We start from the raw sequence: 14043 nt of genomic DNA on the forward strand, positions 1-14043 counted from the left end.
TTTGCACCTGAGCCAGAAACTGTGCATGGTCACTTCAGCGACAGTTTTTGCTGATACTTGCCAAAAGCAATGGAAACGCGAGATGGGAGGCCATTGCAGCCTCTGTAGGGAAGTGAACTGTGATGGTTGTAGGCACCAGACTAAAGAAGATGGCACTAACTGTCCCCAAGTGATCACAGGGGATAGGCTTCTGATGCGGTGTGAAGATGATGAAGCATTTTACCCATTGCTACTGGAGAGCAGACTGAAAAATCCTGTGTGCTTGAGACTTTAATTTGTATTTCTAGTCCCAGAGTGTAGATAATTAATTTATCGGCATGTGTTGTCTTCCTTTAACTTTCTTCCCGCCCTAGGTGTTATCAGGAGTGGGACTGTAGGTTTGTTTTTTTCCCACATCTGCTTTGTGTCCCGTCGTCCCCCCCCCCATCCTCATCCACGTTGGTCTCTGGAGAGGGATGCTTTGCTGTACAAAACCCCTGTTTGCAGGGCTGGAGGGGGTGGTATTGCACCCAGACTCAGTCTTCCAAAGGCTGCGGAGGGCAGCTCTGGTCACCTGGGGGGTTCCCTGGGGTGCTGAGCAGGAAGGAGCAAGCGAGCCATGGCACAAAGTGAAATACAAAACAGCCCCAGTGCAAGCGTACAAGCAAGCGAACATTGAACTGGGGGCCGTATGCACAGAAGATCTCATCTGCTTTCTCTGGCATGGTATCTTCCATGAGGTAAAACAACTGTAGTTTGTCAGGTTTTGGTTTTGCTTTGGTTATGCAGTTGCAGTGAGGTGCAATGGCTGGAGAAACACTAAAAGCTGTAATGGTGATTGCTTGCAGATGTGTCGTGAACTGGGGGCCCAGTAAATGGGCCATTACCTCCCGGTTTTCCAGGCATGGCCACCTGCCTGGGACTACGGCACAGGCTGAATAATCCTGCGGCATCGGGGCTGCTGCGGGGTGGTGTTTGCTGCCTCATGCTCAATTAGGGCTGGGGGGCTCCTTGCTTTTGTATTTTGATGTGTGAATCGTAAATCCCAAAGTATTCTTGTTTTCTGCTGAGATGACAAACGGCTGATCTACATTTGGAAACATGCCTTTATGGAACTTAAATAGGTTTTAAAATCAAACTAGTCAAACAGTACATCTTTGTAAAGTTAATGCTCTTAAGTTGGTTTTGTTTATGTTGGTAAATTACTAATTGAAATGAAATGAACGACAATTAAACGCATCATGTAAAATGCCATCTCTGTCATGTAGTCTTCTCCATCAGTTTGATCATCGTCACTCTGCTTTTTATAGCTTCCAAGAAGACTTGTTTTAGCCGGGATATTAATTCTGTAGAGAATTTTAATTCAGGTGGGGGGTGTGTGTGCATATTGGCAGGGGTGAAGCATGATCGGAAACCACGTTAAGGTGCTGTTGAGCTGAGAAGGAACAGCTACTAGGTGACATTAATGAAGTTTTTAATGCTTTTGCCCTTTTTCCCTCCTAGGTTGGTACAGAGGTTATACGCTACGAAAAAAATCCAAGAAGGTAAGTGTAGCCAGAGCGGAGTGCTCGTTTTTTTTCTTGGACAGAGATATATTATGGCACTGGGTGTGGTGTTATAACGGTGATCTCCAGCATGTATTATGGTACTGCATGGGAGCGATTCACTGTGTGTCCACTGCTCTCTAACAACTGCTGGTGCACAGTCTCAACCTGTAGTACATGTGAATTTTTCAAGTTAACCGAAACTTACTTTAGCAAGGCCTAAATGCTGAGTTGCAATTTAATTTTTGCAATTTAAGGGTATATGTATGTACAACCACTATAGATGGACTGATGTGCGTCAGCTTGTTTTCTATGGTAACTGGTGTACCAGAGCCTTTGCCTCGCTAAAAAGTTCAGAACTTCATGTTCTAGTAGATCTGTTTAGAGGCTGCCACTTTGCCTCAGTGTCTGTTAAATAACCTATTACTCATAAAACACAATCGCATCTTGGAAAGCGATACGGAGATCTACATTGTGATTTTCAGTCGTTCGCTGCGAGAGGGGGAGTAATCTTCCGCAGTGTAGTTTTGCCTGGTTGTTCGGCTTTCGGTGTGCATAAAGAGCTGCTGTTTATAGCAGCCTTTCTGAAATAAAAAGAAAGGAGACGGCACAAATACAGCTTATAACATTGTGTTTTGTTTTTTTAGCATTTTACTTTATAGTAGTAATTAACCAGAATTAAATGACTTCTGGTTTTGCTTCTTTTTTCACTTAAACACTTAAAATGTAATGTTTGCCTACAGAGGTGCATTTTGAGTTGCGTCTGCATGTCTAAAAGTACAGAGCTGAGTTGTGTGGTTCATCCCACCCATTTCCTAACCAAGCCTGTTCTCTGGTTTTTCTATTCTATTTTGATATTTTCTTTTTTTGGAAATACACTAAATTTCTTATGAACCATATTTCATGAACATGCCTTGTGTAGCCTAAGAAGCAATTATGCATTCTTCTGGACTTAAATTAATTCCACGTGTTGCTGCATTTGTCTGACTGCCACTAAATGTAGTGATTTTTTTCTTTCTTTTTTTTTTTTTTTAACTGGGACTAAAAGACATCCCCCCACCCCCCACATTTCTGTAGCTTTCTAAGACTTTTTTTTTTTGGGTTCCCAGATGATAAGAAAAATGAACTACTACCTGAAAGGGTGAGGTGGAGGAACTTATCTTCTCAGCTTGACTTGAATTATTTTTTTAATATGAGCTTACACTATTTTGAAACTATTACTGTATTCCTGGAATCTCGAGATTAATTTAGAACATTTTTTCAGAAAAGCAGTGCTGGCCTTTTGCAGTACTGTCTGTTGAAGAGGTTTTTGGCTTGTAGCACTAACGATAGGTTGGTAGTAGAAGACACTACGTTATATATAGTCTGTGTACTATCGGTTGCAACGCAGGATGTGTGCGTTCTGCGCGTGCATGTGCCCATTTATGTCTCAGCAAGGCAGCCCGGTATACTGCCCGTTCTCACGCAGTGTTTATTTTAACGGGAAGCCTGGAAACACTGCGGAAAACACTTTGCGAAGAGAAGGAACAGCTTATAGTGGAGTAAGAAAGCTTAGTTAGATGTGAGGAAGAGCAAGCAGTGGACCTGGATCATGGGCAAAATGTCATGTTGGAGTAGATCTACGTAAAATCACCTGTCTTTCACACTTTCAAAAGGAAATCTGACTTAATTTGCATCTGTGTATAATTATCCAGGGACCTGGAGAATCGTGGCAAACTGCACCTTGAACTGGGGGAGGAAACACCCCTTTGCAGGGCCACTTACGACAGGGTCTCTGCTGTTTTCTTCAGTATGGTGAAGATAGGTTTGAAAACACTGAGTCTGTGTTTGCTAAGGTTACACTAACACCTTCTTGAAAGGACATGCAATACAAAATTTAAATGTACATTAAAACCCAAAACAGCACAAAACTACTACTCTGATGCTTAAGAGGATGTGAATGGCTCTGCACACCCGGCAATGTGTCTTGGCATATTTTTAGGTAATGGATACAATACATTATGTGCAGCTGGTTATTTAAAGCATTTTTTTCCTCTCCCTCCCTCTCAAAGGGCATATTTCCTGCCTCCTATATACATCTTAAGGAAGCAATAGTTGAAGGCAAAGGGTAAGTTTGATTTGAAAATAATGAAAATCCCTTTTCTTATTTGTATTGAGGTAACTTCGGTGTATTATCAGATAACTTACACTTATTTCCAGTTAGTTAAGGAGCTGATGATGAAAACGTGTGTGTTTCTTTTTTAAAATATTTTAAATTGGTAGGTCACCTCAAGTTTGAAGGTGTTGTCATCAGCAGTGCTTCTGGCTAGTACTGTCTTTAGCTGCATTGTCATGTAGTTGAGCTAAAGCATAACCTTCTCTGTATTAATGTAAATGTTTCAGAAAAAGAAAAATGGTAAATTATGAATTCATAACTTTTATTACTCTCTCGACTAATAATTACCTAGATTAACTTCCTCCACTCCCTGCCCCCTGGTTTAGTTCTAATTTCAGTTTTCCCAACTTTTTTTTATCTTCCAGCCCTTGAGTCTTATGGCTTCTGCCTGGTATATTAAAAGAGGCCTTTGATATGAGATACTTTTCTCCTTATGCAGATGAAATTTAAGTAATTTTTTCATTCCCTCGTCAGTAAATCTTGTAGACTGGACTCCTTGGTGAAAGCCATTATCCAGGCATCGTTTTCTGCCTTACCGAGAAGTTCTGTCAAATTGTTCATTTTATGATTCTCCTGTTCCCTTGCCTGATGTGTGCGACACTAAATAGTTTGGGCTGGTTTTTGTTATTTAATAGCTTTTAAAGTTCAGATCTTTATATATCAAATCGGCATTGCTGGACATGCATGTAAAAGTTCCTAACATTGATACAAAAGTTTAGTTAAAAAACAGGAAAAAACCCCAACCAAATCCCAGGAAAAAATGTGAAGTGAAATTAATAAATAATTAGACAGGTATGAAATGGAGTGCAACAGGATTAAAATATTTTATTCCTTTGTGCCTGATTTATTTTTATACACTGTTAAATATGTAAATGATAAAACTACTAAACATGAGATTGCTGCATAATGACATCTTTCTTGCTGATTACAAAACTGCCTTTAAGTACCCTACTTCTGAAATACTAAAAGACCTAGCTATTGTTTCTTACTGTCATGGCACATAATTTTAAAACAAGTCATACAGAAACTTAATAGTAATGACTTGCATGCTTAGGTTTTTGTTTTGTTTTGTGGGGGGTTTTTTGTTGGTTTTTTTTTTTTTTTCAAGATCAGTATTTTGAATAACAATTACGCATTAGTATCGTGGCATGGTAGGTTGTGCATATCTGGCTTTCATCTTGGTTGCTTCTTCTAAAATTAGTATCTCGATAATAAATGGTATGGTGAGGTACGTATTGATATCCTTATCTTGTGAGTACAGAAATAAGCAGAAGGAAGAAAAAAGTGTGAGCTCAGTAGTATAGTCTCAGCCCACCAAAGTACCCTTCATGTCGTGGGGGGTACTCGTGTACGCTGCTGCTTCTGTATGTGATCGTACATTCTTTGTTAACTTACGAATTTGCAGTACGTGATGTTATTTTCAGTCCTTGCATTATTGAATTGGTTTTGAAAATGAACAGTTCCTTCTTAGAAATTATTCTGCCATACTACCCAAAACTACTACTTAATTCAAACTTTTTTCTCTTCCTCTTAAGACAACATGAAACAGTTATACCCAATGAGCTCCCCTTGATTCAGGAGGTTACCACTACGCTGCGGGAATGGTCTATAATATGGCGGCAATTATACGTTGTAAGTATCAACTTAGGAAAATATTTACAATGCTATACAGTTTGTGAAAAGAGTGATGCTATGAAGGTACAGTGAGAACTATGAAGGAACAGTTAATGAAATTCCACTTTGGTTACTGCTTCTAAAGGCTACTTCTAATGCTGAAAAGCTATTTAGCATCTTCTGTGTTAAGGCACAAATCTCAATAGTGTTTCTTTAGAGTGTTTTCTCAAATACTGTGTATTTCTTGTGCAGAATCAGGTTTTTACCTTCATCTAGCAACAAATTGTTGAGCTATTATGACCCCTTTTTGATGGCGCACTATTATAAAGAATACATTGGATTTCTAAGATGTATGTTAGATTTTTTCAAAGCTGTAGACAATTGTGTTAAAGAAATGAAGAAAACGTTTTTGAGGGCAGTTCTTAAGGCTGTTGATCTATGTTATGAAAAAATTGAGTATTTGCTGTTGAATTTGTGGGTGTAAACTTAAACCTTTGAAAAATCATCAGTGTACACCTTTTACCTCTCAGGATTCCTGTACTTGAAGTTGATCGTTCCCAGTTTATCCTGATCTTAAGTTACATGCCTGATTATTTTCATATGCTTAAGTTCCAAGCACATAAGAATATATTCTTAGAAATTTATAGTAATAAGCATTTGCATTGGTAATCTCAGGTGGCATAATAGAAAAATAGAGTAGCCATGAAACTACATATATTAAAGCATCAGTAAGTAAGGTCTAAAGAGTGTTCAAATGTACACTTAAAAGTGCAGTTCAGATGTAAAGGAACAGCGTGCTGTAGGATGTAAGGTACCCTAGCTCAGACTTCTCATGCTCTCGTTATGTGAGGTCACTGTAACAAGGTAATGGGAACTTTAAAGTCTTAAAGTAGGGTTTAATGCACAGTCTCTGTTTCTTATAAATATGTTTGAAATATTCTGTCATTAAAGTGCAAGCTGTGTAATGAAGACACGAACTGGAAATGAAGATGTTTGTGTTGACTAATGCGGTTTTTAATCACACCCATGAAAATAAAGATTAAAAATACAGTATGCTGGAAGTGATGTAGTGTTGCAGTAGATGAGATGAAGGATAATATGAAGAGAAAAATATTTGATATTAAAGAGAAAGCTTTAACATGATGTGATACTAGAGAGGTCATGTCTTGAGAAGCAAGGAAGAAGTAGACAGGCAGAAGCAAACTAGGAGGAGCAGAATCTGAAGAGGGCACTGAGAAGAGCTTTGCCCTTGGTTCTGCTGCTCTGTGCTGCTGAGGACAATGAGGATTACATTTTGACTCTGATGTCTTTTTTTGAGGATTATCCCGAGTATGAAATCTGATATTGTTTAATGTCAGGGAAATACCACTTGCAGAACCACACAAGACTCAGTTGCAGTGCACATGTAATAAGAAAGGAGGAATAGCAAGAGACATTGTTAAAGTTTTCTTACCAAGACTTGTGTGTGTTTTTTGTAGCAGTAACTTTTAGGAAATTATAAAATTCTCCTAGTGTGGGAATCGCTTGTTCTAATGGTTAATGTTTAACATCTCATTTGTCATGGATTTATCATAGAATCATAGAATCGTTTAAGTTGGAAAAGACCTTTAAGATCAACTGTTAACCTAGCACTGCCAAGTCCACCACTACACCATGTCCCTAAGAGTCACGTCTACACGTCTTTTAAATACCTCCAGGGATGGGGACTCAACCCTTTCCCTGGGCAGCCTGTTCCAATGCTTGACAACCCTTTCAGTGAAGTAAAATTTCCTAATATCCAGTCTAAACCTCCCCTGGAGCAACTTGAGGCCATTTCCTCTCGTCCTATGGCTTGTTACCTGGGAGAAGAGACTGACCCCCACCTCTCTCCAGCCTCCCTTCAGGCAGTTGTAGAGAGCGATGAGGTCTCCCCTCAGCCTCCTTTTCTCCAGGCTGAACAACCCCAGGTCCCTCAGCCGCTCCCCATCAGCCTTGTGCTCCAGACCCTTCCCCAGCTCCGTTGCCCTTCTCTGGACACGCTCCAGCCCCTCAATGTCTCTCTTGTAGTGAGGGGCCCAACACTGAACACAGCATTCGAGGTGCGGCCTCACCAGTGCCGAGTACAGGGGGCAATCACTGCCCTAGTCCTGCTGGCCACACTATTTCTGATACAAGCCAGGATGCCATTGGCTTTCTTGGCCACCTGGGCACACTGCTGGCTCATATTCAGCCGGCTGTTGACCAGCACCCCCAGGTCCTTTTCTGCTGGGCAGCTTTCCAGCCACTCTTCCCCAAGCCTGTAGCGTTGCATGGGGTGGTTGTGACCCAAGTGCAGGACCCAGCACTGAGCCTTGTTGAATTTCATGCAGTTGGCCTTGGCCCATTGATCCAGCCTGTCCAGGTCCCTCTGCAGAGCCTTCCTACCCTCCAGCAGATCTCCCACCCAGCTTGGTGTCTGCAGACTTACTGAGGGTGCACTTGATCCCCTTGTCCAGGTCACTGATGAAGATATTAAACAGAACTGTCCCAAACACTGAGCCCTGGGGAACACCAGTTGTGACCAGCCACCAACTGGATTTAACTCCATTCACCACCGCTCTTTGGGCCTGGCCATCCAGCCAGATTTTTACCCAGCAAAGCGTATGCCTGTCCAAGCCATGAGCAGCCAGTTTCTCCAGGAGATTGCTGTGGGAAACGGTGTGAAAGGCTTTACTAAAGTCCAGGTAGACAACATGCACAGCCTTTCCCTCATCCACTAAGCAGGTCACCTTGTCATAGAAGGAGATCAGGTGAGTCAAGCAGGACCTGCCTTTCATAAACCCATGCTGACTGGGCCTGATCGCCTGGTTGTCCTGTACGTGCTGTGTGATGGCACTCAAGATGATCTGCTCCATAACCTTCCCCAGCACTGAGATCAGACTGACAGGCCTGTAGTTTCCCAGATCCTCCTTCCGGCCCTTCTTGTAGATGGTTGTCACATTTGCTAACTACCAGTCAACTGGGACCTCCCTGGTTAGCCAGGACTGCTGGTAAATGATGGAAAGCGGCTTGGTGAGCACTTCTGCCAGTTCTTCAGTATCCTTGGGTGGCTTCCATCTGGCCCATAGACTTGGGTCTGTCTAAGTGGTATAGCAGGTCGCTAACCATTTCCCTGCTTACTTCCATGAAGACCCATGAACAGCTAAACGATACTGCAGTGCTCTGCTAATAACTTGGAATTCAAGAGCAGGCAAGGTGTGACGCTACCAGTGGCCTCAATTTGTGACGCTACCAGTGTGCCAGTACCAGTGGCAGAAGGGGTTCCAGTGCCTGTTACAGCTTTAGCCTGAGTAGGTAGATCACTTAATGAGTTTGTTTATGGTTTGTATCTCAAGGATATCTGCTAGATTAATTACATGTGGTCGACTGCCAAAAAGAGCATTGGTGCACTGGGATTGCCTTTTCAAGGGAAACTTGGTTTACTGGAGGTAGCGGGTTTCAAACTGGTCAACCTGCAGGCTAGAGAGATATGCCATGTTGTCCACATCTTGCATATCAAAAGTCATTAAATGACCACATTTATGCCTTTATTCAGCTTGTAATTTGTGTTTGAGTATTGAATAGGTATTCAGTTTTGATTTGCACATAGCAGAGGATGTGGCATGTTCTTCATCTCACTGGTTATGATTGCCTGCAGCATCGAAAATCATGAACCTCTTTCCCATTTGGATTTGTCTGTATTTAGCTTCCAGCCATATGTGCCTGTTGTGTCTTTCTCTGCTACATTAAAGAGCTTTTAATAACGGGTATTTTCTCTCTGTGAAGGTTCTCACACTATAATCAAGTCAGCTTTTTGATAATCTGAACAGACTGAAGTCTTTAAATTTCACAGTTAGATTTTTTTTTCCCCTGAGTTTTTGACTCATTATATTCTTTTCCTGCACCTTCTGCAGTTTTTCATTGTCTTTTATATATAGCGGAGAATTTTATTTTAATTATTTAATTATTCCAGTTGTTTTCAGTCAAATAAGGCCTGGGTGTAGTCTGAATGAAAGATAGCTACGCGTAGCCTGAGTAATTCATCGATGTAGTGTGTTTAGAAAGATGTGTTCCTTTTAAGAGTGTATTGAACTAATGGCTTAGATTTTGAGGGTTATGAAGACAGTAAGGGAGACTGCTTCTGGGTAAGATTAAAGCATTCAGGGCCTCTGCATTGTCTGTCTCGACGTTATCTTTCACGATAAAAATAGCAAGGCCGTTCTGCAACTTCGGTTTTGCATAATATTGTTTGTTTGCACTAAAATTGTTGTGTGTATGCGCTGTCCACAGTTTAAACCAACATGTCAAATTCTGTTTTGTGGTTAAAGATTTGATCTTTTGTCTCTGAATACATGTTTCTATGGGCATGCATACAGAAAACACTCTGGAAAAGAGGTTTTTTTTATTTAAGTCTGGAACTTTATCTTCCTGTGTCCTAGCTTAGCTGAATGTTGCCAAGGGAAGTTTGTGTATGCTGCTGGCACCATTTAATATCCGTAGTTCCAGCCTTTATAAACAATTAAGGTATTTAACTTCCTATAAGATTTAGTGCTTTCCTGGTTTTCCGCTTCCCTTCAGCTGTTACCTGTGAACTCATAAGACACTGATGTGCTCGGCTTTGCACACGGAGGAATTTTAAAGTGTTATTCTGAAGATTGAACTGGGGGGGGAAGGGTTCTCTAATGTGTTGCAGATGGAGTATTGCAGAACTTGAGCCGCCTGCTGTTAAAATGCCCCATTTTTAGTCCTGTTCTACTCAGTATAGAGGTCATTGAATAAAGTTACCCTGTGACCCAAGAAAATAATATCTTTCCCTTGAATGCCTGTTCTGAATACAGTATGACCAGGGTTTTAAGGTGACATAAACACAAGCATTTACACTTATTTAGAAACCTAAAGCAGAGTGTAAGACTCTTGGTATTCAGTGTTCTGTGCTGTAGAAAGTTAGGCTCCTATTTTAGAGCTAATTGTAGACTCGTACCCTTTTGAGTTCGTATTTTTTAATTGCAAATTGTTACATATATTTAGAAGATGCTCAGTAGACTTCAAAACTAACTTCTACCCATCTTTTTCCTCCAAACAGCAAGATAACAGAGAAATGTTTCGCAGTGTACGGCACATGATATATGATCTTATTGAGTGGAGATCTCAAATACTGTCTGGGACCTTACCCCAAGATGAGCTCAAAGAACTGAAAAAGAAAGTGACTGCCAAAATTGATTATGGCAACAGGTTCGTGAACAATATTTTCCAAGTGTTTATGCTTAAAACCAAATCAGCTTGTGTAATACGTATTAACTGTCAACAATTTCTTGGAAGGTTATTTTATTCCTGTATTTATGGAGATGTAATAACAGTATTTTAACAGTCCTGTTATAGAAAGACAAAGAATGAAGTTGATATAGCATCTTTAAAGTATAGTACAAATTATAATATGTAAAGTGGAATCCATATGTAACTCTCTCGCTTGATGATATTATCAATTTGATATTGGTATGAAGTTGTACTTTTTAAGGTCAATTGAAAAGTGCAAGTATTGCCTCCATTCAAAATATAATTTAAACTCTGCTTGCTTCTGCAGCATAGACAGTTGTTGCCTCCTCAACACCACCAGCTGTGTGTGTCCTGAAGTCAGTTAGCTGTAATGTGATGCTGAAGGGTTTGGCTCAAGCATCGTTTAACTCATTGTTCCTCTACTTATCTAGTATCCAGCTTGTATCAGAAGATTAACAGACAGATTTAATAAAAGAAAGTATCTATTTAACAGAAGAGAATGAAAATTGTGAAGGAAATATTTACCAAAAAAAAAAAAAGGACAACAGTATAGGTTGCATATGTTAGCTATGTTTGTAATTCAGACATATTAACTCTCCAAACAGTGGTCTGAATTTCAGCAAAATTTTTTTTAAATGCAAGTTTTAGGTTACAAGTTGTCTATACAGTTATAACTTCTCATTTTGATTGAAAATGAGAAATCGTATCTTACACTTCAACCAAGAAATTATTTGAAGCAGTGCTTTGAATACTGAGACACAGCATTGTAGTACTGCATACCTGGGGACTGAAAAAGTTTTCAGCAAGCCAGTCTTTAAATCCCTTGTGATGTAAATAACTCATCAGATTTCAGCTATTTGTGTTTTATTCCTTAAGAACTGCCAGATTTGCAGTATTTCTGTTCATGCACTTTATCAGCAAAAGCTGTGATTAAAAAAGAAGAAAATTAAAAAGATCACCAGTAACTGCATTCAGTCAGTAATTATCATTTATAATCCAAGATATGGACTGTTGTACCTCAGTAGACAATTAACCAGATGTTGTTGATACTATTTGTTTGGCTACTGTATTTTACCATCTGGCTAAGGAGTTGGTTAAAGTTACTCTGAATAACCTCCAGATGCTCAGCGTTCAAATACAATGGAACATCTTGTGCTGTGCTTTGTATTCATAACGTTCTGATGGACTAATTAAGTGATCAGAACATTCTCTGTGGAGTACAGGAGGGAAGTGAATTTGAACTTCTGAGTAAATACTCACAACTGAAAGAGACCATATGTTTCTAATGTAGTCATACATTCACTATTGTCTAAAAGAAGCATAAACAATGATTTCAATATCCAGACAGAATTAATTCATTATGTGTTTTATAAATGTTTTTTGATCTAATCATATCCTAACTTTTTCCTGTTTTGTGAAATACTGATTTGTAAATAAGATTTTTCCTATAAATAAAGACAACAATTTCACTGCATGTTGTCAAAATAACTGAGGAAGTAAAAATGATCTTATGAATTTGTATGTTTAATGTTTTTCTGAAATCGGGTCAGGTAATTTTGTTGTGAAAACATGTTTTTTGTTCAGTTGCAAAAATCTGTAACTGGGACACTTAATTTTTTTTTCCAAGAATCATTTGCAAGTTAAAGGATAAAACAAAGAAATTAAATCGAAGGAGTGTTTGCTTCTGTTTATTTGACAGTCTGTGCAAACTTTCTTGTCCTGTTAGCGTGTAGTAGGCTGGGTGATTAGTCTTTCTCTGAATTTGAGTTACCTTTTCCTGTGGTCCAGGTGGGTGTCTCCTGTGGAAGGACTTGCTTTTGTTCACCCGGGGCTGGCAGTTACGATACAAGTGGCCAGTGGGTGCATCTCCTGTGGCTGCTGTCCAGGAAGCAGTAGTAGGGAGGAGCAAGACCGTTTTGGCTACTTTTCTGTTTGGTTTCAATGATGAAACGATTTTCTGACTAGAAAATTCATCTGGGAGCTTGGTGGTCCAGGGATGCTTAAGAGAGTTTCGTGATGACTAGGTCCAGTTACAGAGTAGAGCTTAGGAGGTGTTTCTTAAGAAACTTCTGCCTGCAATCTGCAACTTGCTTGGGTGACGTTCATCCACCTTTGAATTAATGCAGTGCAATTAATTGGAGGGGTTTCTGTATTGACCCTGCTCAAGGCTTTGTTTCAAACCTCCAGGTTTCCCTCTTGTAAGGGAGGGGCGAGGAGTGATCCTCTGAGTACATGAAACATGTCTTCGTCTGCCACAACTCCTGGTCTTCTTTTCAAGTGATTGTGGGTCATGTCAAAGGGGACTTACTCTCAGATAAAGCATGAACCTCTGTGTGGCTTATCAGACACTGCAAGTTTGGTTTCAGCTCATTGATCAAACATATTTCAAAACCAAAGTTACAGCAGCTCCATCATGAGATGGCTACAGAGTTAGAAGAAGAAAATAGGGACCACATGTGTTGAAGCGGAGGTGAGGAGGTCAGTCTTAGGGAAGATAGGTAGGGAAATGCGGATCAACTTAGACCTGATTTTTTTATCCTTGGTTCTGCTGCCAGCACTGTACTAACGTGGAAAAATGCGAAAGGTCTTTCCTAAGACTGGATTTGATTATGGCAGAAACCTTCCTCTCTGCAGAAGGTAATCATGGACGTTAACACCCTGCTGACAGAAATCTGGCTTCTGCTTTAAATAAAGGGAAACAACTTAGGCCTTCTCATATCTCGTAGGTTTTTGCTAAAACAGGAGTATGCCTGCTTTGGAGGAGAATGTGGAGTGGGACGAAATGAACCGACCGATTTGCATGTGGTGTGACTGTAGTGGTTGTTTGTTCAAACTGTCAGATGAATCGGAGGAGGAGACAAAGTCTCTTGCAAATTTAGTTGTTTAAGAAATTACTTCCCCAGCTGTTCTGCTATTTCATTTACATTGGTTCTTCCTGTGCTGGGGGAAAAAGTGACTTCCAGGGATGGTTGTCTCCGGGGTTGGTGACATGTTAAATTGTCTTATGTGTCAAATAATGTTTTTTTCTATCATATGTCAGGTGTGCGTGACTTTAAACACTTGGCAGGTGGTTTTTAAGCATTTATTTGAGCACTGTCAATTCACAAGCATATTTTTTTGTTTGTTTAGAATTCTTGATTTAGATCTCGTCGTTAGAGATGAAGATGGCAATATTTTGGACCCAGAGCAGACCAGCACGATTAGCCTTTTCAGAGCACATGAAATAGCTTCCAAGCAAGTTGAAGAGAGGCTACAGGAGGAAAAAGTAAGATATACTATGCACTGTAGCTTTTCCTTTTGAAACATAAGACTGTAAACTAACTAGGTGACTGTTATTTTTAGCATTGGTAATGAAGAATTTGTTTTGTTTATGAAGAGTTATCAGGCTTAAACATTTACATCTTAGCCTGTTTAATTGCCTTTTCAGTCCTTTAAAGGGCTTAGTAGAATTTATGGTTAAGACCTGTATCAATAAGTCAA

At 40.0% G+C, this 14043-nt stretch overlaps 1 protein-coding gene across 3 annotated transcripts in view; it reads left to right on the forward strand.

Moving 5' to 3' along the window:
* Positions 1-14043, forward strand: part of DOCK1 (dedicator of cytokinesis 1) — a 323303-nt gene that overhangs the window by 29683 nt on the left and 279577 nt on the right. For 2 of the 3 annotated variants that reach the window (XM_072871685.1, XM_072871686.1), the window contains exons 3-7: positions 1483-1523; positions 3575-3630; positions 5214-5310; positions 10373-10521; positions 13693-13828. In XM_072871685.1, the coding sequence (XP_072727786.1) occupies positions 1483-1523; positions 3575-3630; positions 5214-5310; positions 10373-10521; positions 13693-13828 (479 nt within the window). The remainder of the gene's footprint in view (positions 1-1482; positions 1524-3574; positions 3631-5213; positions 5311-10372; positions 10522-13692; positions 13829-14043) is intronic. The other variant, XM_072871687.1, reaches the window with a different exon arrangement.

Source organism: Ciconia boyciana, chromosome 8, assembly GCF_034638445.1.
Source record: "Ciconia boyciana chromosome 8, ASM3463844v1, whole genome shotgun sequence".
Taxonomy (NCBI): Eukaryota; Metazoa; Chordata; class Aves; order Ciconiiformes; family Ciconiidae; genus Ciconia; species Ciconia boyciana.